Source organism: Labrus bergylta, chromosome 7, assembly GCF_963930695.1.
Source record: "Labrus bergylta chromosome 7, fLabBer1.1, whole genome shotgun sequence".
Lineage (NCBI taxonomy): Eukaryota > Metazoa > Chordata > Actinopteri > Labriformes > Labridae > Labrus > Labrus bergylta.
This window is the reverse complement of record NC_089201.1, coordinates 13,120,908-13,147,993: the sequence shown is the minus strand read 5'-3', so window position 1 is coordinate 13,147,993 and position 27,086 is coordinate 13,120,908. Positions and strand designations below refer to the sequence as shown.

At 43.7% G+C, this 27,086-nt stretch overlaps 1 protein-coding gene across 3 annotated transcripts; it reads left to right on the top strand.

The window, feature by feature from the left end:
* LOC109995215 (GRAM domain-containing protein 2A) lies at positions 1-25,664 on the top strand. Of its 3 annotated transcripts, XM_065956793.1 has the most exons (13): positions 1-160; positions 7,578-7,691; positions 14,506-14,580; positions 15,254-15,311; positions 17,795-17,867; positions 18,183-18,286; positions 19,028-19,126; positions 20,401-20,472; positions 20,568-20,627; positions 21,354-21,489; positions 21,603-21,696; positions 22,613-22,714; positions 22,927-25,664. In XM_065956793.1, exons 2-13 carry the CDS (start codon positions 7,582-7,584, stop codon positions 22,973-22,975), a joined length of 1,032 nt encoding a protein of 343 aa, XP_065812865.1. In that variant the 5' UTR covers positions 1-160; positions 7,578-7,581; the 3' UTR covers positions 22,976-25,664. The 3 variants fall into 3 exon arrangements, with proteins under 3 accessions (XP_065812865.1, XP_020504522.1, XP_065812867.1); XM_020648866.3 differs by lacking the exon at positions 14,506-14,580; XM_065956795.1 differs by lacking the exons at positions 14,506-14,580; positions 22,927-25,664 and having other exon boundaries at positions 22,613-22,718.
* The last annotated feature ends 1,422 nt before the right edge of the window (positions 25,665-27,086 follow it).

Sequence of the window (27,086 nt, the reverse complement as noted above, 5' to 3'; positions counted from 1 at the left end):
AACAGTGCGGACTTGACGCAGCTGGTCCAGTTGACTCGCTGCAGCCTCAGCTCCGCTCGGAGTGTCGGAGGTCTCGTGCGGACTAACGGAGGGTCGAACCGGACGCAAGGGGACCCCGGGTGTATCCGCGGACTTGAGAGAAGACTTGTTCGACACACAGGTAAAACAGAGTGTGTGTGTGTGTGTGTGTGTGTGAACCTGTAAATGTGTGTAAGGAGGGCCCGCTGCTGATGTCATCAGTGATGCTGCGGTGGTGTCTCAGATGGTGCGTTTACATGCTCCTGTTATTTAAATGTTTATAAGCTGCTCCACACCTGGAGCACTGCAGGTGTGACATACTGTAGGATGAGCACGTGCCATCTCAGCATGTATCGACCGCATCAAGTGTAGTATAGTAGCATCAATACTATACTGGGAGGACTGGTTTATATTGCTGCTGTAGTATAAACGTGTTGCAGTGCGCGCAGCAGGTTTTGCTTCATGTGATCATTTTTATTCTGCACAGGAAATTTAACTAAACTAATTATATTAAACTATTAAAATAATATATACAATAGGAGACAGAGGTGAGGAGTAAACCTGATGATGAGTGTTGATGATGTAATACTGCAGCCTCACAGATAGAGCTAGATGGTTTTTAATAAAGAGTATATGATGGCCGACTCTTAGAACAAACCCAATACTGTCCAAAGCGGTCACGTTGAGGTGTGAGTAGTGGAGCTATTTCAGGACGCGTGTTCGATGCAACAAACACATTTCTGCGGGTCTTTGTCCTGGGAGTCTTCAGTCCGTTTGTTTCCAGTTCAGGATCAGGAGTCCAATAACCCACATGACAATAAGAGCCCGACCGATGTGGGAGTTTTGGGACCGATATAATGGAGATTATATAATATAATATACCGATATTAGGGATTACACAAAATCTGATGCCGATATCTTTATTATTTTTATCTTCAATCTGTAGAGATGAATATAAATATACACATTTATTGTGTTGACGCCACAAATGCAGTTATCAAATGTTTGTGGATTTATAATGAAGACAAGATGGTCCCACAGAATGATACCTGTGTAGGGATGTAGGGACAGTGGACCTTATCTCTCTCTCTCTCTCTCTCTCTCTCTCTCTCTCTCTCTCTCTCTCTCTCTGTGCGCTCAGTGAGGTTATTGCATGCGCCTATAGTCTCTCGCACGCTCTCTCTCTCCCCCGTTTTCACTTGGGCGACCATAAAATATACTTGGTCGGTCCATATAGCGCCCTCTGCTGGTGATACACTGGTAGTGTAATACGATGAAACTCAAATGAAATGCTGTTTGACTGGTGAATAAATCTGTAATATCAACAGATATCTGCCATAAAATCAGCTGATACTGATCGTCACTGGATATGCTGATATCGGCTGAAATTATCGGCTGGTCGATTAATCAGTCAGGCTCTAAAGACAAAGTCTCATTATGTCTAATACAAAATAAAACAGATGCTTACAGTAACAGGTCGACTGTCAGACACCGGAAGTTGCAGATTTTGTGAAAAGATAAAATAATTCAATTAAACAAGTATTTTGGAGTGGAAGACGTCCCTGTCACTGATCCACCGCCTCGAGATGTTCAAGGATTGAAGGGGCAAAACCCTGCAGCCTGCACGATGACCCTGTCTGAGCTGTAACAGGAAGGAAAGCCTCACAAGAGGAAACACCATGATTAGATCGAACCATGATCGCTGATTTTACTGGACATACTTTGATTATTTGAGGATAATACTGCAGCCATTACGGCCTGTTTCACTGCTGCAGGCTGAAGACTTTTTTTTTAACCTGTTAGAAGTTTAGACTCCAAAGAGATGTTAATAAAGGACCAAGGTTTGAAAACAGCAGACCGACCCTCAAAGTCGATCAGAGACGTAGGGAGGCAGGTAGAGAGTCTGAGAAGAGAAAGACTCAGTTTCAGTTCAGAACTCGAGTCAAAGTAAAACTCGTCCTGAGTCGAGGTTAAGAATCTGCTCTCTCTGCTTCAAACGAGACTCTTCTGTCGGCGCTGCGTCTGTGTGGCCTCCGTCCGTTCCAGCAGCTCTGAATACCCAGAATCACCTCTTGTTTTGGCTTGACCTCGCTGTCGTCCCCATCACAGGGTGGTCCGGAGCCGCCGAACAAAACACCTCTTTGAGAGCCGAGCTGTAAGTCGTCGTCCTCCCAGAACACACACACACTGAGTCCTGCTCAGTTATCAGAGGTTTTAACAAACTGTCACCCTGTTTAGGACTCTGGTTAAAAACTTTTCATCCTGTAACGTCTCTAGAATCATTCAGAGCACGAGGTCTTTATCTGCTGTAGCTTTTTAAACTGTTATCAGAGCGTGTTTTTAAATCTTTGTGTCTTCAGTACTGATGCTCAAATCTCACTGAGATGTTTTTGAAGATGGACCTACACGCTGTTTTTTTGATGTGTCTGCACATTTTCTATGACGGAGAGTGTAGAAAGATGAAGAGTAAGGGTTCCCGACTCGAGGCTGCTCAGCTCTGATCCTCTTCCCGGATTATTTTGTAGTGTGAGTAGATCCAATCTGAACCTCCCCGATCTGCTCAGAGAGCTTCAGGGCCGCCTCGATTTAAATCAAACATGTTTGATATTTAGGATTTAAAATCTTGCAGATAACGTCGTTTAAGAGTCTGGAGGAAGTCGTGTGTGACTACAGTGACCACGAGAGACGAGGGAGGACAGTAGTGATGGCGACCGCCGGCAATACATAACAACCGGCAACCTTAGGTGTTAAAACCTGCAGTTCCCCGAGTGTCCACTAGAGGCTGGCTGCAGAAGCACAGGAAGTCACATACACACCCATTCTAAAAAGCCTGTTTTTACAGCAGAGATTAACATGTTTACAGCCTGGTTCATGTCTCGATCGACACACACTGTACGGGGGGGTGAATGTTTTGATGACTCATCAGTTTTGATTTGATGAAGGATAAGAGTTATTCACAATAAGGCGTGTAGCTGACCTAATTGACAGGTGGACGCGGTGTAACAGTTTGTCAGGAGTCTTAAAACCCGCCTCAGCTCCAGCTCTCAGCCTGTCGTTAGGTTGACTGAAAGTTAGACTGAGACAGCATTTCCAGCCTGGAGACCGCCATTGATGGGACTCCAGTGCCCCCTGCAGGAACAGACGGGTGATGTCACTTTGACTTCCTGCACGGGTGTGCTGGACACCTGAAATGCATCTGACAGTTCAAATCTTCCCTCCTGCTCTGAACCTTTATAACGACGTGACGGCCATTAGTGTCGTTGTAGAGTGAGCATGCTCGAGATTATAGAGAAGATCTGTTAAGATTCTCCTGATGTGTGCAATGCTCTCCGATTTAAATATCCAGACTAATCAGCAACATTTGAAGTAAAAGTGTTGTAAACATCTTTAAATAAAAGTATAAAGCATCATAAACTCAAATCAAGCTTCTTTAGTCTAATCTTATTGATGTGTATTAAATGACTTTCTTTCCTCGTCTCTTTGTGTTTAATCGTTTCTTCTCTCCTGAAACACGAGGCCTCATGTTCTCTGATCATCTCGTTTACTTATGATTTGCATGAATCTCATGGGGGAGGATGTTGCTGCGGTGGAAACAGTCTGACCGTCAGGAAAAAGGCTAATCGACTGGTTTCACCTCCAGAAAACCACGCCGACCACCAGAACGTCAAATATCACATCCTGTTAAAGAGAGAGAGGGAGAGAGAGATAGAGACCTACATTTGTGTTGATTGGTTGTTTGCTTGTATAAAGCTTGCTAAAGTTGACATATTCTCCTCTTCAACCAGTGTAAATAAGTCTCAGAGCTCCTCAAAACATGTGTTTGAAGTTTCTTGTTCTAAATCCACTCTGATCCTGTATTTGATCATGCCTATAAACCCCTCTATTTCAGCCCTGCTCAGAACAGGCTGTTTCTGTGTCTGTACCTTTAAATATGTAAATGAGCTGTGTTTGACCACGCCCCCTCTGAAGAAGGGCTTGGGTGTCTCGGGATTTCTCGCTCCATATCCTATTGTTTACGGTGAGAAGGCAGACTCAGAGGGCAGAACAAACACCTAGCTGTGGGAGTGTCACCCACCTGGGGGAGGGTTTACTGCCCTTTGTGATGTTATGAAGGGAAAATCTCCAAACGGCCTGTTTGAGCACACATTTTCTAAAAAGTGGAGCAGGAAACAGACGGATAGGATGGACTTTTTTTTACAACCTTGAATGTTGCACCTCTGCAGGGACAGAAGGGACACATTTGAAGGAGCCTTTGAAACGGGAGAGCCTCTGACATCGTGCTGTGGCGTTAACGCCGGTGTGACCTCCGAAGAATGCAGATCCTGAACTGGGACACAGCTTAAGATTCAAACACTCACATTCACAAAGACGAGCATGTCTTTGGACTGTGGGAGGAAGCTTTCTGTGACGTGACAGCGCTAACCACCGCACCATGGAGCATTTATTGTGATAGGACACCTTAGGGGAGACAGGAAACAATCAGAGGAGAGCGTCAGGAGTACGTGCAGAAAATGGTGGAGAGAATCTAGCCCAAGGCGGCTGTATTGAAGACTATATGGCCTCCACTCATCCTCCACACATTGGGCTTGTGCTCCACAAACTGAGCTGACGCATGCTCCACCTCCGCTGATCAAAGCGTCATCACTCTGAACACATTCTGAAGGTTGGAGCAGCAAGACGAGGCATTTTCTATCACTCTGTCTGACGACTTCCAGCGTCATTTTACTGATCAGTGTTCTGAGTTAAACGAGCTGATGTGTGTCGGCAAGGAGTCTAAACACACACACGCACACAAAAAAACACACACACACACACACACACACACACACACACACACACACACACACACACACACACACACACACACACACACACACACACACACACAGATGTAAAGTGTTAACATCACAGCAAACAGCCGAGTCTCCCCGAGGAGCCTCCTGATTTAATCAGCAGGCAGAGTCTCCTCCGAGAGGGAACCGACACGTCTCCATGAGAGCCATGAGGAGGAGGAGAGCTACCTGCTGTCAGCTAGAGGAGGAAGGATCATGCCTGTCGCCATGGCAACTGTGCTTCACTTCCACCTTGGCAGAAATACCCCGACAGCCTCGGATCTCCTCCTGTTCAGAGATAAATGTTTGATGTTTTAAAGGCTCATTAATACACACATGGTGGTGAGTTTATGTTCTTCATGAGAAACCATCTGATTTGTTTAGAGTCACACACACACACACACACACACACACACACACACACACACACACACACACACACACACGCTGAGCCCGTCTGTCCTCGTGTGCACAAACAAGGTCGTTTTTCACACGCCTGAGCTTCAGTTCCTGTTATGAAGCGTGAAATGAGCCTGCAGCTTGTCGCTGATACAAAGAAAACAGGTGTGTGATTCTCCAGGAAGAAGAATCCGAGCTGATCGCCTCATCACAGCAGATGATTCTTCATGTTGTGTAAAAACATGCAAACTGAAATACTGAACATACTCTCTCTCTCTCTGCTGCAGGAGTCGATTCACTTCATGTCACAGTTTAGAAAAGCATAAAGGATCATCCACTAAGATGTGCAGAGACTGAAATGATAAAGTGAGCTTACTATATGATCAGACATTAAGGAAACATGCTATGTTGAAGTGCTGGCTTCTCTGACAACAATGCAGCAGCCAGTATGTCCTCCTTCTAACTTTAGATTCTGGTCCTGAATGCTCTGGATTTGTTTGGACCAGAGAAGGTAGGCGGTTTTAAGGAACCCCCACACGGCCGTTTTGGACGCCCCTCGTATTGCCAGATAGGAGATCAGTTATCAGATCAAACCAACAGGTGTTGCAGTGATGGAAGCGGGCAAGAGAACTGGTTCAGATAGAAGTGATTGTACCCGACCTAAAAAGCCTCTGCATGTTTCTAATAAGCTCCACGAGCAGAAACGTGCTCAAACCAGGATCAATATTGGAGATGCTGGGGCGCGCTGATGGCGCAATGGTTAGGGTGCACGTCCCATGTATTGAGACTCTTGTCTCGAGCGGTAGGCCCGGGTTCGCCTCCACCCGTGGCCCCTTTCCACATCCGTCATTCCCCGCTCTCTCTCCCTGGTTTCCAATTCTATCCACTGTCCTCTCTCTGCATTAAAGGCACAAAAAGCCCAAAATAAATCTTAAAAAAAAAAAAATATTGGAGATGCTTTTGAAAAATGGAGAGAGGTTAGAACGCAGAAAGGTTTACAGACCGATGCAGAGCTGGCTAAACACTGAAGCTTCAGTGACCACCACATGGCAACCTGCGTGAACATCGAGCAGAGGGGGGGGGGGGGGGGGGACAGCTCTCTCCAATGTTTTCAATTTGAGTTTTCATCCAAATCTCGATTTATTCGTCTCGTTATAGCAGGATTACGAATTTATTTTTCCCCTGATGCCAAGTTTATTTCTCCAGATCTCGAGAATAGGGCTGAAAACGTTGTTTTTATCTTGAGCTAACGGGAGAAAATGAGTCCAGATCAAAGGGCTCTCCTTAATCTTTCAGGCTTTGAGTCACTTTGAATACTAAATTATTTCTTCTTCCTCTCAGCTGTCTGAGTGTTCAGTAACTGTACTCTCTTCAGCTCCTCACCTTCGGTTTGAGATATTTGTTTGTGATTTCCCCTCGGAGCACACGGACGACTCAGAGCAAAAAAAAAAAAAAAAATTTAAAACAGCTTTTTACACAAACACAAAGAGGAGGAGGGGAGAAATGAAGAGGGACATATGGTCCTGCAGGTTAAAAACAACATGGCCGTGCTGCAACACCTTCCATCCAATCATAAAATACATAAAAATAAATAAATAGAAACACATCATGTACAGAGGAGGGCTGGCAGTCGACAGAAAAAGAGCCCAACACTTCATCTGAGCAGCCTTTTTTCCTTTTCTTTTTGGTGCCGTTACCATGGAAACAGAGGGGGAGAATATCCTGGCTGCCATGTGTGGCGTTTGGCACATGTAGATAGGAGCGTTGTCACGGCAGCCAATCGGAGCTCTCGGTCATCCATGCCCTCTGACATCACGCTGAGAGAATGCAGAACGAGAAGAAGAACGAAGAGGACGGTGAGGGCGAACTCTCGTCGTGGTATCTAGAACCCCAGATCCACATCACTGACCGGCAGCGAGGACGTAGAACTGAATAGATCAGATCTCGTGCTGCGTTCACAGGGAGTCAGACGGACGGATGGCGACTCACTGATTGTCAGTTTTATAAACGATATAATGGTGGTCAAACAATGTGAGGCCTGCAGAAGTAAAGATTATAATATTAGGAGTGATATTTGTGTTAATTATCTACCCTCCTCCTCCTCCTCCTCCTCATAATTCCCAGTCTTCAGAAAGTGTTAATGAAACACTGTGATGCATTTTATTCTGAAAGTCTCAATTCCTCCTGCTCATCCACTTCCTCCTCCACTTCCTCCTCCTCCACCTTTTATTCTGAAAGTCTCAATTCCTCCTGCTCATCCACATCCTCCTCCACTTCCTCCTCCTCCACCTTTTATTCTGAAAGTCTTAATTTCCTCTCGTCATCCAGGCCGATGAAGATGATGTCGGAGAATCTGGAGCAGAGTGATGATGTCAGCGTCCTGCCCCCCCATGAGGTTGAGCCCCCCAGGGAGGAGGATGGACACTGCCCCCTACCCTTCAGGTGAGTGACTGCGGTTATAATACACACACAGCCTGCCAAAGTAAGAGAAAAAAGATGATTTATTCAAAGGCTGGATTTAAAACGGGGCTGACTCACTGCAGGAGACAGACTCTAGTGGACACTGGAGGAACTGCAGCTGTAAAGTTGTACATTTTAACATGGGGCTCTATGGGGACTGACTCACTGCAGGAGACAGACTCTAGTGGACTGTTACACAAACTCACAGCTAAATGCTATCCTTGAGCCTGACTCTAAGGCCAGTGAGCCTGTAACTTAATGCCTCTCCTTACGTGTTGCAAAAACGTGAAGGTGTATCCTGCCTTACCTGAATGTGTGTGCAACTGTCCTGTCTGTTTGAGGGCTGCGTGTGGGTGACTCACTGCCAAGATCCTCATACGTGCCGTGACCAGCACACTCGGACAACTCGATCCACGTAGTCACTTGGGTGTGATCTCCTCCGCCAGCCCTCTCTTTCATATCAGTTTAGATTTATGTGCACAAAAACAAACGTTACTTCAGATTCAGTCTCTCAGGTGTCTTGCGTCCTCGCGTCCTCCCTCTCCTCCGCAGGTGCTGCTAATGAAGGTTACAGAGACAGAGCCACCACACCCCCCTCAGGTGTGTCATCAGTACTGACCCTGCTTCTCCTCCTACTAACCACACCTACTGCTAAAGACACTGAAGTGAATCCTCCTAACGCATTATCATAACATGCACACTGGAGGAACTGCAGTCTTTGCAGAAACCTTTAACACCTGCAGGATGAGTCACAGCTGGAGTTCAGAAGCGTCCAGATGTTTTAGACACAAACGCTGAGTCGACCTGCAGGACGCACAGTTTCAACACGAGATGCAAAGAGAGAATGAGAACAGACATGATGTGGAGGATTCAACTCATCCTCATTACCAGCAACCAACTCCCTCATTAGTCCTGACAGAGTGTGTGTGTGTGTGTGTGTGTGTGTGTGTGTGTGTGTGTGTGTGTGTGTGTGTGTGTGTGTGTGTGTGTGTGTGTGTGTGTGTGTGTGTGTGTGTGTGTGTGTGTGTGTGTGTGTGTGTGTGTGTGTTGGCACCAGATGAAAGTGGAGGAGACGTGCGGGACAGACAATACACAGAGAGGGAAAGCCTCTGTATGAGTCTCACTGCTCTGTTATTCCTGTCACGTACAAAACAAGCTGCAGAATCAGGGCCAGTGTGTGTGTGTGTGTGTGTGTGTGTGTGTGTGTGTGTGTGTGTGTGTGTGTGTGTGTGTGTGTGTGTGTGTGTGTGTGTGTGTGTGTGTGTGTGTGTGTGTGTGTGTGTGTGTGTGTGTGCATGTGTGTGTGCGTGTGTGTGTGTGCATGTGTGTGTGCGTGTGTGTGTGTGTTTGCCTCCAGCACGTGTAGTCAGCTCACGTTTCTAGGCAGCAGAGCTCAGAATGAGACAGAGAGGGCTGATAGGAAGGAGGTGTGTGTGTGTGTGTGTGTGTGTGTGTGTGTGCGTGCGTGCGTGCGTGCGTGTGTGTGTAGCTGGTGTGAAGGCTTAATTCACTTCTGCTGACAGAGAGCTAATGTCCCCTTAAACTGCACAAACAGCCTCACAGTGACGGACACAGCAGATTCAAATCATTCAGCGTTTTTCACTAAAATTAAAAAATCTGTTTGATTAAACAGACTTTTAATACAGAGGATTCCGTTTCTACGGATCCCTCTCTTGTCATCCTCAGTTCTGTGATGTGGCTTGAGTAGAGGGATGCAACGATTACTCGACGGTGTCAACAAAAGCCGATGACATAATTAGCTGCTGACAAATGTAACCGTGGATAATCAGTTGGTTGCATTATGCACATCATGCTGCGTGCGGACATAACATCGGTTTCTGTTGCTGAGTTTCTGAGGAGTGAGTCATCTTGCATCTTTATTATCTCTGCTGAGAATGGTGGATGCAAAACAGCGACTGTGGTCCTGACAAACGATCTTATTTCAGCACCTTTCAAGTTGTCAAGAGGTACAGCCCAAGGCAGTCCTCTGTCCCCGCTCCTGTTTGCCCTGGCTATAGAGCCGTTAGCAATAGCTATTCGACAAAATAATAATATTAAAGGAACAATAATCGGTACAAAGCAAAACAAGATTATGTTGTATGCAGATGATGTCCTGTTGACCTTAACAGACCTGAGTGTGTCAGTACCTGCTGTCATAGAATGTGTTAAAGAATTTGGACTAATATCTGGATACAAAGTTAATTTTGACAAATCTGAGATAATGCCCCTGGTGAGCGATAGGCGTGTTGAACCTGATTTTGTTAGACCATTTCGCTGGGCCCCTGATGGTTTCAGTTATCTGGGAATAAAAGTCACGCCAAAACTCAATCGACTGTATAGTGAAAACATTTACCCGTTGACTAAGCACTTGAAAGAAAATATGATGAGATGGAGGAATCTGCCCATTTCCTTTCTTGGTAGGATCAATCTCATTAAGATGACTATTCTCCCTAAGATAATTTATCCTGTATCTATGCTTTTTGGAATTTTAAGGACAGAAGATATTAGAGATATTAATAAAGCAATATCAGACTTCATTTGGGGCAGGAAGGAAACCCAAAATAAAATTAGAGAAGTTACAACTCCCTAAAGAAAAAGGTGGGTGGGGTCTTCAAAACGTTTGACTCTCTGAGAGATCAGTACAATATACCTACCAAGGACTTTTACAAATATCTACAAGTCAGGCACTATGTATTGAAGAAGGTAAATACCCTCAATTTCTTTAGTGGTTCGCATATGCTGGAAAGATTTTTCTTGGATCATACAAAAAATGAACATTTTGTATCAAGGTTTTACTCTGAGCTACAGAATTTAGATGTGGATAAACTTGCTTCCTTAAGAACATCATGGTCGGCTCTGCTGAAGGTGGCTATAGATAAAGATACATGGGAAGAAATTCTGATGTTACCCTCCAAGATTTCAATCTGTAATAGATATAAGGAGATGCAATACAATATCTTGCATAATGTTTATATATCTCCATATGTTTATAGTAAGTTCACAACAGGAGCTTCCCCAATTTGTTCCAAATGCAAAGCTAATACTGGAACTAGAATGCGTTGTCTTTGGGAGTGTGAAAAAATTAAATTATTTTGGAAAGCAGTATGTGGAGAAATAGGCACGGTGATAGGACAACAACTGCCTACTGGCCCACTTCTATGCCTCCTAGGAAGTCTACCGAACATTTTGAAGGAACATAAGGACGTGATCCAATTTCTTTTAATGTTGGCTAGGAAGGCTATAATGACACAATGGGTTGGGGATGAATCCCCTACTGTTCACTTGTGGAAATCGCTGATATCTGATGTTGTGACGTTAGAAAAGTTAAGATACTGTATTGGTGGAAAGACTCATCTCTTTAAAAGGAAATTGGAGAAGCCTTTGAATCTTCTAAATGTTAAGTGCAACTTATCATAATGATCCCTGAATGATTATCTTGCTATTGTACAACATCACTGTTAATCACATGTATACTATACTGGTAGATGCTGAATGTGACTACTGGACCAACTATGCAAATATTTTGCTAAAGTGCACTGAGCTGTTATTGTATTGTCTTGTCTTTGAAAATCAAAAAAAAAAACAGCGACTGTGAAGCATAACAGGGGCATCCTAAAATCTCCTTCATCGCTTTAAATAAAGAGTGTGAAACCTTTCTGAATGTAGTCAGGAAGCTCAGGGAGATTTATTGGTCTACTGCAGGGCTGAAGTTGTCACTACCGTCGGGGCTGACCCCCGCCTCTTTAACTAGTCAGCAGCGAGCAGTAGTTTTGTAGTACATATATATTCTCTAAGTTAAGGTGACTTCGGGTTATACGGGCGCCCGAGGGGGACATGCATCCAAACTAGAGTTGTCATGATACCAGAATTTTAAACTTAAAGGAGCAGTATGTAACTCTGACACCTAGTGTTTAAAATGGGTACAGCAGTCTAAATTCTAAACATGGTAGAGAGCTGTCTCCCCCCCACCCCCTCCTCTCTAGAGTCGATGTTCACACAGGTTGTCATGTGTTGGACACTGAAGCTTCAGTGTTTAGCCAGCTCTGCATCGGTCTGTAAACCTTTCTGCGTTCTAACCTCTCTCCATTTTTCAAATCTCCAATATTGATCCTAGTTTCAGCACGTTTCTGCTCGTGGAGCTTATTAGAAACATGCAGAGGCTTTTTAGGTCGGGTACAATCACTTCTATCTGAACCAGTTCTCTTGCCCGCTTCCATCTCTGCAACACCTGTTGGTTTGACCTGATAACTGGTCTCATATCTGGCAAACCGAGGGGCGTCCAAAACAGGGGTGCCTTAGAACCGCATACCTTCTCTGGTCCAAACAAATCCAGAGCATTCAGGACCAGAATCTAAAGTTAGAAGGAGGACATACTGGCTGCTGCATTGTTGTGGTGTAAAAATTCATCCTGAAGGAAAAGATGTGAAAACGTTCAGACTTCTTAAAACTGTTTTCTGCTCAGTGTGAATTCAGCCTCTCTCTCTGCTCCAGTTTCCCCATTCAGCCCGAATATGTTTGCATAATTACTCCTTTTGTTTGTGTGTGTGTGTGTGTGTGTGTGTGTGTGTGTGTGTGTGTGTGTGTGTGTGTGTGTGTGTGTGTGTGTGTGTGTGTGTGTGTGTGTGTGTGTGTGTGGACAGTACAATCACTCCTTTCACACACACAAACTGTCCTCCCTGCTCCGGTGTACCGGTCTGAAACCAGTGGCTGATTGCACACTATGCTGACTCTCCAGTTCAAGTTTTTTAACGTTGTTTACACTCGTCGTCGTCATGGTTACATCATCATTTAACCAATCCAAATAATTGCAGTAATAATAATTTGAATAACTCTGTAGATTGTCGATCATTAAGCCTCAATAATCCTCCAAAGAAACATGTCCTCTGTTTGAAGTTGTTTCTCTTTTGCATGAGCTTGGTGCTCATTTGTTTTTTCCTTTTCATGACTTCATTTACATGACCAATCTTCCAGGAAATCTTACGAGTGTGTGTTTGAGCATGTGAGCGTGTATGTGTGTATGTGTGTGTCCAGTGAAAACAAGGCTTTGAGGATTTGTTAAAGTAACAAAGTAAAGACCTGGTAGCTGTTGGAGACGCTGGATTAAATGTCAGAAGAGGGAAACACAATCGGCCTTCATTAATCTCTCTGAGCTAATGTTTTCTACACAAACTAACAAACTGACCCCAAACATTTATCTGTGTTCGGCGCCGTACGTCTGCACTAGGTCTCTGTAATGACCTTCTTGTTGTTGCTCTGTGAAGCGAGCAGGCAGGACTTTGAAAGGTTGTGTTTTTGGTATCGTGTTCGGGAGTTGTGGCATTTTAGAAACACTGGGAACAAAAAAAGAAACATGTCTCCATGTTGGATGCAGTTTCTTTTTTCTTATATTAAATCCATTTAACTTTAATAGAAACCGGATCATACAACAAAGGGTCAAATAGGATTCATGAAATATTAAAACTTATGCATACACAATCTTTCTGCGTCTTTATACAGTTGCTAGCTTCTGAACGATTCCTCCTGACTAAAGTCATCCTCCATCTTTGTCAGTTTTTTATGCTCCCTGACGGTAAAGCAGCTGGTTTGTTGTGACTGGTTATCAGCTGCTGCCGTCACAGGTTCGTGTGTGTGTGTGTGTGTGTGTGTGTGTGTGTGTGTGTGTGTGTGTGTGTGTGTGTGTGTGTGTGTGTGTGTGTGTGTGTGTGTGTGTGTGTGTGTGTGTGTGTGTGTGTGTGTGTGTGTGTGTGTGTGTGTGTGTGTGTGTGTGTGTGTGTGTGTGTGTGTGTGTGGTGTGTTTATGCAGTGGTGATTCTGGACTCCATTAGGACCCCAGGCTTAATATCATTAGGGGCCCCTCCCTCACGCCTTTATCAGCGTTATGTCCCGATACTTACTCCTCTTCCTCTTCGTCTTTCTGTTTTCACTCCCCTGACAAGGTTTTTCAATAAAAGTCACCAAAGAAGAACGGCGATTATGCATAACGCTTAGCAGAGCAAGGGAGGTTTCCTACTGTCACTGCAAAATTTGCACATTTTGAGCCACTGCTGTGGTTTAAGTTTGTCAGCTCTCAGGGGCCCCCTACTGGCCAGGGGCCTGTGTGTGTGTGTGTGTGTGTGTGTGTGTGTGTGTGTCTGTGTGTGTGTGTGTGTGTGTGTGTGTGTGTGTGTGTGTGTGTGTGTGTGTGTGTGTGTGTGTGTGTGTGTGTGTGTGAGCAGCTTCATGTCAGAGACTGTCAGGCCGTGTCTCTGTTATCTGAGGTCACATTTAAATTCTAAACGCTGCGCGGCTGCTGACAACTGGTCTGATAAAATCTCCTGCATGATGAAGCGACCGCAGCTGAAAGAGAAGTTGAGTTTTCTGTTTTTGTTTCACGCAGAATTATTAGTGTGTCATGAGGGGAGGTCAAAGTGAGGAGTGTGTTTGTGATTAACTCTGCAGATGTCAAACAAACAAACAGTCCATCTAAAGAGTTCGAATCCTCCTGAAACATCCACCAACGAAAGACATCTTCTAAAAGACACTTTTAAAGTTTCCAGTACGATTCTGAAATTCTGCACAATGTTACTTTTAGATTTATTAAAGGTCACATATCCTCCTCTTCAACAACCAGTGTAAAGTCTCAGAGCTCCCCGAAACATGTGTGTGAAGTTTCTTGTTCTAAATCCACTCTGATCCTGTATTTGATTTTGATGTATCATGTTTCTCTAACTCTAATATGTGTCTCTAGTCTGTCTACAAACCCCCCAATGATGAGTAAAGTCCATCCTCTCTGTCTTCTGCCTGCTCCACTTTTCAGAAAATGTGTGCTCAAACAGGCCGTTTGGAGATTTTCCCTTCATGACATCACAAAGGGCAGTAACCCCTCCCCCAGGTGGGTGACACTCCCACAGCTATGTGTTTATTCTGTCCTCTGAGTCTGCCTTCTCACAGTAAACAATAGGACATGGAGCGAGAAAGGCAGAGACACCCGAGCCCTTCCAGAGAGGGGGCGTGGTCAAACACAGCTCATTTACATTTAAAGGTACAGACACAGAAACAGCCTGTTCTGAGCAGGGCTGAAATAGAGGGGTTTATAGGCATGATCAAATACAGGATCAGAGTGGATTTAAAACAAGAAACTTCACACACATGTTTAGAGGAGCTCTGAGACTTATTTACACTGGTTGAAGAGTCCAACTAGGGGTGTTTAAGATGTTATGTCATCGCTGCTCAAATCTGCCTGTAACATAAATCTGCGGAGTGTTGACACCAAACTCAAACTATGTTCTGCTGCTGCAGGAAACATTACAAACCATTTCAAACACGAATGAACTCTGTTTATGTAATCAAGTCTTTTTTTGTAATGTGCAGAGAACTAAACAGATTCTTTAACAGGAACGTTTATCTGCAGACACGTTTAGAAAATGTAGTTTAATGAACTTGAACGAGCTCTGTGCAGTGACACTTGCTCTGCTGAAGCTGTCCATTTCTGTCTCTTCTGACAGAAACTGATCTGATGTACTGTCACATTGATGTGATGTTTTCTGTTGTTTTGTGTCCTGCAGACTGCAGCTGATCGACGACCTCTCCTATGAAGACGTGAAGAAGTGTTACAGAGGATCAGTGAGTCCTGCATGACACAAAACCACACAAAGCACACACACACACGCACACACACACTCCGCAAAACAAAGAGAACTGACCCAAATGTGACGACAGGAGCTCTGAGAACACCACACCTACTGATGCATGTGGCGACCACACACACACACACACATACACACTGTTTCGCCGCTACACAAACCCACCGCTAAATGCTATCCTTGCGCCTGACTCTAAGGCCAGTGAGCCTGTAACTTAATGCCTCTCCTTACGTGTTGCGTAAACGTGAAGGTGTATCCTACCTTACCTGAATGTGTGTGCAACTGTCCTGTCTGTTTGAGGGGTGCGTGTAGGTGACTCACCTCCAAGATCCCCGTACGTGCCGCGACCAGCTCACTTGGACAACTCGATCCACGGAGTCACTTGGGTACGATCTCCTCCGCCAGCCAGTTTAGTTCATGTGCAAAAAGAACCTGTGAAGTGTTAAAACAAAAACAAATGTTACGTCAGATTCAGTCTCTCAGGTGTCTTGCGTCCTCACGTCTCCCTCGTGGCGTCTCTTCGACTCAAAACCAATTCCTGCCGGCTCCTCCGCAGGTGCTGCTAATGAAGGTTACAGAGACAGAGCCACCTCAGGTGTGTCATCAGTACTGACCCTGCTTCTCCTCCTACCAACCACACCTACCGCTAAAGACACTGAAGTGAATCCTCCTAACGCATTATCATAACATCACACACACACACACACACACACACACACACACACACACACACACACACACACACACACACATCACTGTAGATGTTTTCAGTAGTCCAGACTTAACCGCGGTTCAGCAGGAGTCCTTTCAAATATTTTTTTTGCGTCCCTGTGGAAGTTTCCGGCGTCTGTCTGGTCTCTATGGGAACACAGTCAGGGGTCTGTGAGTGTGTGTGTCTGTGAGTCTGTGTGTGTGTGTGTCTCTGTGTGTGTGTGTTTTAGTAGACAGGACATTTGGTCAGACATTAGCAGCTCAAACAAACACGTCTGAGTTTACAGCTTTAATTAATATCTTATTACCTCGCACTAATGACGTGTTTTCATCCAACTGGTGCGTCTGCATTTAAGTCAAACCAATTAGAGGAGACGTGTGAACAAACTAAATGATGGCATCGACTCGTTTTCTGTTCAGATCCTCTTAACTCTGATAGTTTGACCCAGATGTTGAAACTGGCTTCAGCAACTTCAGCCGGCGTCGATCTGTTTTCTGTTCTTTCAGTCTTTGTTGTTTCAGACAGGAACAGGAAGTCAGGAAGTCAGCGTCTCACTGAGAATAAAGGCAGACAGGTGGACGAGAGGAGGACGGGGTGGGTTTATATGATGTAACATCTGACCTAAATATCCGACAACAAAACAAAACCTCAACCGAACAGGGCTTTAGTTTACAAGTATTCAGAAGCTTCTTTATTAAACAACACAGCCTGCCGCCAAACTGAACAAGATTAAAAGTAAAAACAAATACCTCCTACATGTCCTGCATTGTTATGTTAGCGTGCTAATGTTAGCACTCTTTCGTTAGCTCGTAGCTTCACACTGCATGTAAAGAGATCTAAAAACTCTTACGTGACATCCAAATAATCAGTGAGTATGATCTTCTTCTCTCTAGTTCTTGACTAAAACAGCTTTTATACTCAAGGGGAGGAGCTGGCCATCCCGTCCATGTAAACACGGCTCTGACAACAACACAGCCAGTGGGACTCGAGCTTGTCCCTCATTGTAGACAGTCATGACTCAGAGAGATATTTACACAGGATAGACTTGATTCACATCGATGAAATGCAGCGCCTGGTTGTTTAACAGGTTTAATCCAGATGAGTGAGCCAATCGAAATGTTTAGTTTTGGACAAGTCCTGTTTCTTTTAGAGCCATTTTTGCCTATACCTGACAGGACAACCAAAGAGGGACAGGACATGTGGGGAGGAGAGAGTGGGGGGTGACATGCAGCAAATGTGCTATAAGATTAAAGGTTTACTTGCAGCACAGTAGAAAAAGTTTGACATGATTGAAAACAAACACATTTTTAGCAAAAAGCTGTATGTGTTTTGGAAGTCTGGGGTCACCAGAGTCAAAGTGGGGTCATGAGGCAAACACAGTTAGGGACCACCGACGAGCTGTATGAAAGTGTCAGTGACTAAAGTGATAATAGTGCAAGTAGTGACAGCAGGTGCTAACAATTCTTTCAAAAGGCTTGTTAAGTGTTCACTTTAATAATGTGGTGGATGTATATTATATAAAAAGTAATGGGCCTAGAATAGACCCCTGTGGAACCCCGTTATTTGTGATAAGATGGAATGACTCTTATCTGCTGATCTTTTCTTGTAAGCATTTTATTTAATAAGTTATTATATTGAGGTCAACCATATATATACATGTGTTTTAATGCAGCAGTTAACCACATTACATTAAATAAATAACAGAAACAGAAACGTGATCAATAATCCCGTGTTTTATGCTGCCTTCACAGACTGTCAGCAAATACAACTCTCAGTACCACAAACTGTTCCAGATTGTTCCTAAAGAGGAGATCCTGATGAAAGGTACGGACTGTTTACCTGCACCGTACAACACCTGCCTGAACCCGGTTTATCCACCTGTTTGACCTCCTGTTAGCTCATATGTGTTTCATGTCTTTGATGTTCTTCTGCTTTTACTCATTTTTTATTCTACATGTTTCTTCGTTCTTATCTCCCACTTCTTCTCTTCTTCTTTCTGTCCTTATTTTTGGTCTTCGTCTTGTTTCTCCTCCTCCTTCCTCTTTCTTCTGAACTTCTTTTTCTTCGCCTTCTCTCCATTGTCCCTCTTCATCTTCGTCTCCTTCTTCTTATCACTGTCTTCTTCTTCTTCTCCTGTAGTGTATTCGTGTGCGCTGTTGAGAGACATCCTGCTGCAGGGTCGACTCTACATCTCCAGGAACTGGCTGTGTTTCTATGCTAACCTGTTTGGTAAAGACATCAAGGTGAGTTTAGAAGCTCCGCCCACCATAAACACCTTTTCCTTTAAACCTTTGTTCATTTTAATTTGGGGTAGTTTTATAGTGAAGACCAGACTAACCTAAACCAGGACCTGCCTGAGACCATAAGAGACCTGTATGGATTTCCAAAGAGACATTCAGTTACCTAGCAACAGCTGTTTATTTATATAATGAGATAAAGATCAATAAACTCTTATCTCTTAACATCTCAGGCCCCGGGCACAAACGCCTCTACTCCAGTCGTCTCCATCCAGTCCGCTTGTGTGCAGCAGGCGTGTCACTCACCTAGACCACAACACCAGGGAATTGAAGTTATTCATTGTTTTAAAAAAAGGGGCATTTTCCTTCTAATCACATAGAAAAATAGCCGATCAGTGGTGGTCTTAACCGGCCTTGTTTTAAAATCCAGATCATTTCAGAGCTCTGCAGGAACACGAGTTCAGTGTGCAGAGAAGGTAAACGACCAGTTTACATACATGAGCCTTATGACTCTGCTGAGTCTACCTGTGTATGTTCTATGTGTTTGTGTTCTAGACGTCTGTTGGTGCAGAGTCCAGGTCAAAGGTCAAACCAGTATCAGAACATGATGTATGAAAAAATAATATTTTAATGTGATTGATTCATTGCTACGTGACATGCAGCAGCACAGGAAACAGGAAGCGTGTGCTCTGCCTTCCAAAATAAAAGCTGAATTGTTCTCTGCTGTGTGTGTGTGTGTGTGTGCAGGTGTGTATACCTGTGGTGTCCGTGCGGCTGGTGAAGAAACACAGGACTGCGGGTTTGGTGCCGAACGGGCTGGCTATCACCATGGACACGGGACAGAAGGTACCAAACAGTATGAGTTAAAGGGATATTGTGTATTTTTGAACGTGTTTGTATGCCGTTCTTGTCAGTCTACTGACGAAAACGGCAAGGTTGTCATGTAAAGTGCAAAAAAATACTATATGGGCGCTGATGGTCTTGCAGTAAGGTCCCACCCCATGTGCGAAGGCTACAGTCCTCCAAGCGCACAGCCCCGCATGTCACTCTCTCTACTGATTTACTACTCTGTCCACTGCCCTGTCAAATAAAGGCAAAAAAAACAATCAGTGAGATCTGTAGTGAGTGAAATGATAAAGTGAGCTTACTATATGATCAGACATTAAGGAAACATGCTATGTTGAAGTGCTGGCTTCTCTGACAACAATGCAGCAGCCAGTATGTCCTCCTTCTAACTTTAGATTCTGGTCCTGAATGCTCTGGATTTGTTTGGACCAGAGAAGGTAGGCGGTTCTAAGGCACCCCTGTTTTGGACACCCCTCGGTTTGCCAGATATGAGAGCAGTTATCAGGTCAAACCAACAGGTGTTGCAGCGATGGAAGCAGGCAAGAGAACTGGTTCAGATAGAAGTGATTGTACCCGACCTAAAAAGCCTCTGCATGTTTCTAATAAGCTCCACGAGCAGAAACGTGCTCAAACTAGGATCAATATTGGAGATGCTTTTGAAAAATGGAGAGAGGTTAGAACACAGAAAGGTTTACAGACCGATGCAGAACTGGCTAAACACTGAAGCTTCAGTGTCCACCACATGGCAACCTGCGTGAGCATCAACTCTAGAGAGGAGGGGGCGGGGGGAGACAGCTTTCTACAATGATTAGAATTTAGACTGCACTACCCATTTTAAACACTAGGGGTCAGGGATACATATTGCTTCTTTAAATAAAAACATTGGAAATATTTTGGTACTGAAACGTTGCAGAAGTGTTTTACTGCTTAGACAGTGTGAAGGAGGTTTCCGTCTATTTTTGTTGCTATGGTAACAATTTGATGATTTTTACTTAAACCATATCTTATAAAGCTCTGGTTTAGTAACTCTCTTAGTACGACACATTCCTGCACATTCATTAAATCTTAAATACTTCTGACTACATGACTGGGTGAATTACTTTGTATTTCAGGCTTCTTGAGGTTTGAACTTGTTTTCATGTGACTATAATGTTTTTAAGTTCACACAGTGTGTGTGTGTGTGTGTGTGTGTGTGTGTGTGTGTGTGTGTGTGTGTGTGTGTGTGTGTGTGTGTGTGTGTGTGTGTGTGTGTGTGTGTGTGTGCGTCTCTGCAGTACGTGTTTGTGTCACTGCTGTCCAGAGACAGCGTGTACGACGTCCTGCGGAGGATCTGCACACACCTGCAGGTCTGTGGAGCCTCGACTTTTTATTCTTCTGATAACCTGACCAGAGGAAGAGTTTGGTCTTTAGTTGATCCTGATTCTTCTTCTGGTGTCCGCAGGTGAACGGGAAGAGTCTGAGTCTGAAGCAGTACCTGGAGGAGCCCAGCTCTCTCTCTATGGTAACTTTACCTTCACGTTGATCTGGACTTGGTTTAGGGTTAGGGCTCCAGATTGGGCTGAAATACTTGCAACAACCAATGAGAGTGAGCAGACCGTGCAGCGTCACCAACAGGATGCTGTGTCATTTTAACAGAACATGGTGGTTTGGTAGATGCATTTTGTAAGATGACTCAACAGCGCCCCCTTGAAATATCCAGATGAGCCCCTCGCCTACAGTTCATGCCTCTGTGTGGAAACTTCCTGTCGGCGAGGGAGAGAGAGCAAACATCTAGAAACACAAACATCTCGTCAGTGAGACAATGTGAATGTTTTGATCTGAGTCAACGGTCAGTGAAACAGGCTTAGTGAAATACCAGGAGCTGTTGTTCGGTCCTGTGTGTGACCTTCACTGACCCCTTCATGCTCCGTGGATAAGAGGCTTTCCCCGCGCTGCCTTTAGGTTCCATCTAAAATGTTGTTAATATGACGCACAGACACGTGGCGGGCTCAGGAAGGGGTTACACATGACAAGTGTTTAGTAAACAAACAGGAGAATTAAAGCGTTTGTTTGGGACTATTTTCAGCGGCGGATTAATCCATGTTCAGTGTACGTGGACCTCTTACACTTGCTGTAGATTCTTTGCTGATTTGAATCGTAAAATTTGAAATTGTTGACTTGGGAGAAAAATCGAGAAGGACCTTCAGACCTTTATTTTGAAAGTCTTTATTTCTGAATTGTTTTTAAGGATGAGTTTCCAGAGGTGTTGAAGTGGAGGAGGAAACCGTCGCTCCCCGCCGTGTCCTCGTCCCTCCCGGACCTGCTGGGAAACTCCACCCCCAGCCTCGTCGCAGACACAACCTTCAGCACACACACGCTCACAGGTAGGCCCCGCCCCCCCCCCCCCCCCGTCACTCAAACAGTCACAGGACAACCCGTGAGGTACACACTGTGGATAGATATTTCAGTGGGTTTCTTTCTGTTGTGTGTTCTACAGACAGCAGTTTGGAGACGGAGAAGATCCTGCTGACAGAACCAGTGCCTGAACTGGGACAGATGGAGTACCAGCTGCTGAAACTCTTCGTCCTGCTGTGAGTCCCACAACCAATACTCCCACGAAACACCCGGAAATGTTCAGAATCCTGCAGAAACATTGATTTAGTGCGGGGCCAGATAGCCAACTGGAGGGAGGTACCAGCAGATTTCTCTCTCGCTCATTCTTGTACACATAAATGGTGATAATGTGTATTTTAAAAAGGTCAACAATCACACTTTGGCAGCCGTGAATGAACCTGGGCTGAGTCTCGTCTCTGTGATGCAAACACTGAAAGTGATTGATGTGACCGGTGATGAATTATTTCTGCTGACAGTTTTTCCCTTTTTCAATATTTTTTGGGGGGATTTTTTCCCTGAGTATGAAAAAGAGCGATATCTAGAGTGACATCCCCAAACAGCAGCATGTTTATTTATACAGTTTAAAAAGTATTAACAGTACTGTGGTCTCATCTTATTTATTGTTTGGCTGTAGTCATAGATGATTTATCAGTGTTGACGTTAAGCCTGTGGTGTGTTTAATGTCTTCTGTGTTTTCCAGTTTCATCCTAAAGAAAACTCCGGTATGAAATGTTTGTGTTGTTCTGTGCTGCCCTCTGCTGGATGATACTCTGTACTGTAACATGAGACGCTCTGACAGCACTGTAGTGTCTCTTTAAGGGATTACTGTATTTTATCTTTCATGTTTTCTTTATTGATTAAGAATTTATGTTACAGAGTGAAGGGGGATTTTGAAACTGTCTGCAGTTTAGTTTCAGAATTTTTACAACACGCTGTGAATGTTAATAAAGAAACAATCTGTTTTCTCTTTTTCTGGTTTCATTTCATTCTCTCTGTCTGTCCTTCCATCTGTCCCTCCCTCCCTCTACCTGTCTGTCTGTCTGTCTATCTGTCTGTCTGGCTGCCTGCCTGCCTGCCTGCCTGCCTGCCTGCCTGTCTGTCTGTCTGTCTCAGGGTCTTCCTGTTGGTCCTGTCGTCCTGCTACCTGGCCTTCAGAGTTTGCCGTCTGGAGCAGCAGCTGAGCTTCCTGAGCAGCCAGCCGACACTCAGAGAGAGGTAAAAAAAAAAAAAAAAAGATATAAGGATATGACGAGCCGACCTCATCATGAAACTGGAGACAGAGGAGACAGTTAGCCTGTCTCCGTCATAGACTGATTGGACATTTAAATCAGAATTAGACAAAGACAAAAGACAATCAGAAGAAATAAAAGCAATAAAAAAATAAAAACAGAAGAGCTACTTGATGATTCTTGTTTTATTTTTTCCAGGTGTGGTGAGGTGCCCTGCTGGCTGGCCAATCAGAGGACAGGAACCTGACACTGAAGCCAATCAGGGAGTAAAGAAGAAGAAACTTGCACTTACATAGACTTACCACTAGGTGGCCGGCAGTGAGAGGAGACGGCTCTCCGGAACAGCCAGACCACCGTGACCGCAGCAGCCGAACTCTGACCCTGAAGAGACCCGGTTACCATAGTGACGTCACTTTAGACAAAAACAGTAGGGTGACCTTTGACCTCTGAGGACAGCATGTTTGAGAGGGCATGCAGAGGTCACATAGAAGTCGGGAGGCCGGAGAAAACGACGGGATGTAACATAAACAAGATGTACATTTTTACTCTGTGTGAGTGTGTGTGCGCACCCTTTTGTGTGTGTGTGCGCAGACCTTATTCATCCAGATTTCTACTAACACACAGACACCTGTCAGGTCCATGTAAAGTTCAGTTCAGGTTAAACATGCAGTAATTCAGACCCGGGCTTTCACGAAACCAGACGTTGAACTTCTGTATAATTCTAGTAAAAACTAAAACGATAGTGAAACCTGTTTTGATACCATGGCAACAAAAACATGACTCCTAGGCAACCAAGTATTTGATTGTTTCATGTTTTGAATAATCAAAACTCATGCAGTTTGTCTGAATTGTCCAAGAACTTTGGTATCATTTGGACATGCATAGTTTTTGCTACTCCTGGGGGTGCTGGTGTCCTAGTAGTTGGTGCGTGTGCCAGTTGTGCAGAGGCTGTGGTCCTCGGGGCGGGGCAGCCCGGGTTCAGGTCTGCCCTGTCCATGCTCTCTCTCTGTCCCTGATTTACAGCTCTGTCCACTGTCATGTCTCTCTAGAGAAGGCACAGGAAGCCAAAACAAAAAATCTTAAGGTCACACATTCTGTAAAATACACTCCAACATGTTGTTCTAACATTAATATGTGTCTCTAGTCTGTCTACAAACCCCCCAATGATGAGAAAAGTCTATTTTTGTTGCTGTGGTATCGAAAAAGGTATCGATAGGGAGGTGCCAGATATCCTACTAGCGTAGAATCAGAGTTTAAAATTCTGGTAGCCTACGTTGACCAGCACGTTGGATGTAATGAATAAGTGGTTGCAGTTTGGTGGACCTGCGTTATAACTCTTATTTTAATCCAGAATGTTTTTGAAATCACGACTCAGGACTCTCCTGGACAATATAAACATCCAAACGTTAATATTTCCAATGATTCAGGATAATAATGCTGGATTAGCTACGACAGGAACTGTTATCTGTTCATTTAAAACATCACTAAAACAAACCTTTGTATCTTAGTGATTTTATATCATTTCAAACTCTCAATTAGCGTTCAAAATACCCCTCATTAGATCCCGCTCATAGACCTAGCATGGTTACTTAGCCAACAAGCTAAACGTTGGACCCATTTTCTGTAAACTTTTGTACTTTTGTATTTTAAACGTTTTTTCATTTTTAAACATTACTGAATGAACGTTAGTCTTTTTTATGATTACTTGAATATGAGCCTAAACAATTTAATTTCATCATACGATTACATTCAATAAGCATCAGGATTTAGCTAACAGCTAATAAGATAATGATCGATTTGAACCGTTAACTGACGAGTGAGACATTGTACGCTAACAGAATTAGTGATCTGAAAAGATCACTTTGGACCATGAATCAACAGTTTTAACATTTCAACGTTGTCCAGCATAATAATGGTTAAACTGGCCATACATTTATGAAGGCTAGCTAGCAGCGTAACATCATAACTTAGCTAACAGCTAAGTAGGCAACTGTCTCTCTTTAAAACAAACATTAAACTAGCTATTGACTCATTGTTAAGCTAGCATCATAACTTAGCTAACAGCTAAGTGGATAACTGCTCCTCTTTGTTGTATGTAATGATCATTTTCAACCATGATTGACTAGTATGAAATTGTTCCAATTAGTAAAACATGTTTTAATAGAAAGATTGCTAGCAAAGTTAGCAGTGAGCTAAGTAACCCTATTTGAACAGCCATTGAGCTAGCACCATTTAGCTAACTGTTTCTTTCAATTGAAAATACAAAAGTTTGAATTTCAAAGATAAATTTGAGTCATAAATTGACATTTAACTTTTTGATATTTGGCAAAATGTGCTTGCATAGTAAGCATAGAAGTCGCCATTGACTCATTACATTACAATATAGCATCATCATTGCTAAGCTAACTTCAGACAGTGCCTGGTTGAAGCGTCTACATTGAATGTTTTGGTGACTTAAAGACTGAAGGAAAGTCTCCTACAACTCCCAGAAACACCCCCCTGAATAAATCAGATAAATTGTCTTTGGCTGCCTTAAACTTGAAATGTAACGTCTGATGTTTTTATTTTTGTTTCATGTGAATGAGTCAAGTCATTTCCTGCTGAGGATTGAATGTTTCTGTTAGAGAGTTAATCTGTAACTTCCCCTACATGTGAAACTGACTGAAGATTTTCTGTGGAGAGAGAAAAAACAATGTCTGTGCCAAATCTGTGAAATGAGAGTAAAATCATAGTGTACAGTCTGACGTAAAGAGTTTGTCTTTGAAGCACTTACAAGTTGGAAAAAGACGGAAGTGGAGGAGTTTTGTGAAGGACGAGGAGTTTGGACTTGGTCCTGTTTGAATGTTTGTGAAGAAATAAAGCAGAGTTTATTTTTTAATCTCATGTTGTAGACGTGACTGTGACACAAACATCTCTAATAAACACATTCCAATCTCCTGACTTCTATTTAATTGTAAAAAAAAATGTCTTCTTCTGCAAATCACTCCATAGTCCTCTGATATGAAACCAAAAATTTCACCAGACGTCTTCAAGCCTCTATGTAAGCCAGTGAAACCTCTTACATAGACCCTCTTCTCCCAGCTCTGGAGAGCAGCATTCTGCTTCCCCAGAAGGCTTCCAGAGAACTGGCCAATCAGAAGAGAGTGGGCACATGGGGAGGGGGCCTTAAAGAGTCATGCTTGCAAAATTAATTTAACCAGACGCCAAAAAAAGAACATTCACCTTCTGAGAAAAAAAAAACATGCAATGTTGACATTTGAACTTCTGGGACACCGTAGCCTTAATTACCTCACTTCTGCATTTGGTACCAACAGCAGACGAGCCGTAAGATCGTAGATTCAAGTGGCCGAGAGAAGTAAACATGACCCTGACACAACTTTATTTAAACGCGTTGCTGGCTTCATAATTCAAACTGGGCGTGTATTTTTGTAAAGAATAAAACAAATTATTTCTCAGTTTTCAGCGTTTCACATCTTGTCTTTCTTCTAATTTCAATAAAAATATTTGTTAGTGCACAGTTTAACTTTTAGGAAACTGTGTTGTATTTAGAAATGAGGAAGCAAAGCAGTTGAATAAAACCCAGTCCAGTAGTCACTTCTCTGAAAACACCACATGGGGGCACTACAGCAGCTGTTTAAAATTTCTTGTTGAAGCAGGACTGAGTCTGAAAGTTCACACTATCTCTCTCTGTCCAGCTCAGCTCAGATAACTCACAGATTGAGTCAAAGAGTGGATCTGCAGGACGAGGAAGGAAGCAGAGGAATTACTCCTGACCTTAATACTGCTTCTTGGTTAGCCTGGTTCAGAGGTCAGAGGTCAGGCAGGAGAATGAGCAGTCAGGCTGTTAAATCCCCATGAAGGTCAAACACTCTGAGAGCACATTAGTGTTTCTCTGCTGAACTTCAGACCAGATACATGTCCTGTCACTTTAAGACTTCAAAACTGGAGGAAAAAAAACATGTCAAACTAAAATAGAGGATCAGAGAGACGAGGGATATTAATTGATTTGAACATTTACCTCGTCCTGAAATGTTGACCTGATTCCTGATTCACGTCTAAAGACCAAAAAGGAGAAACAGCCTCTTTGACGTGTCCTCCTCTTTGTACCACAATAAAGAGGAAAATAAAAAGGGGACAGAAATTGCTGCAGCCCTCAAAATCCAGAGAATAATGATTGAGTTCAAATCACCAGAGATTTTGAAGGCTGCAGCAATTTTCTTACACTTTTATTTTCCTTCTTTCCTCTTTATCGTGGTACAAAGAGGACGACATGTCAAAGAGACGTTCTCACTCTCTCCACCCTCCATCAGTTTCTCCTCCTTCTTACAGTCCAGGAGAACCTCACGTTCCTTCGCCTC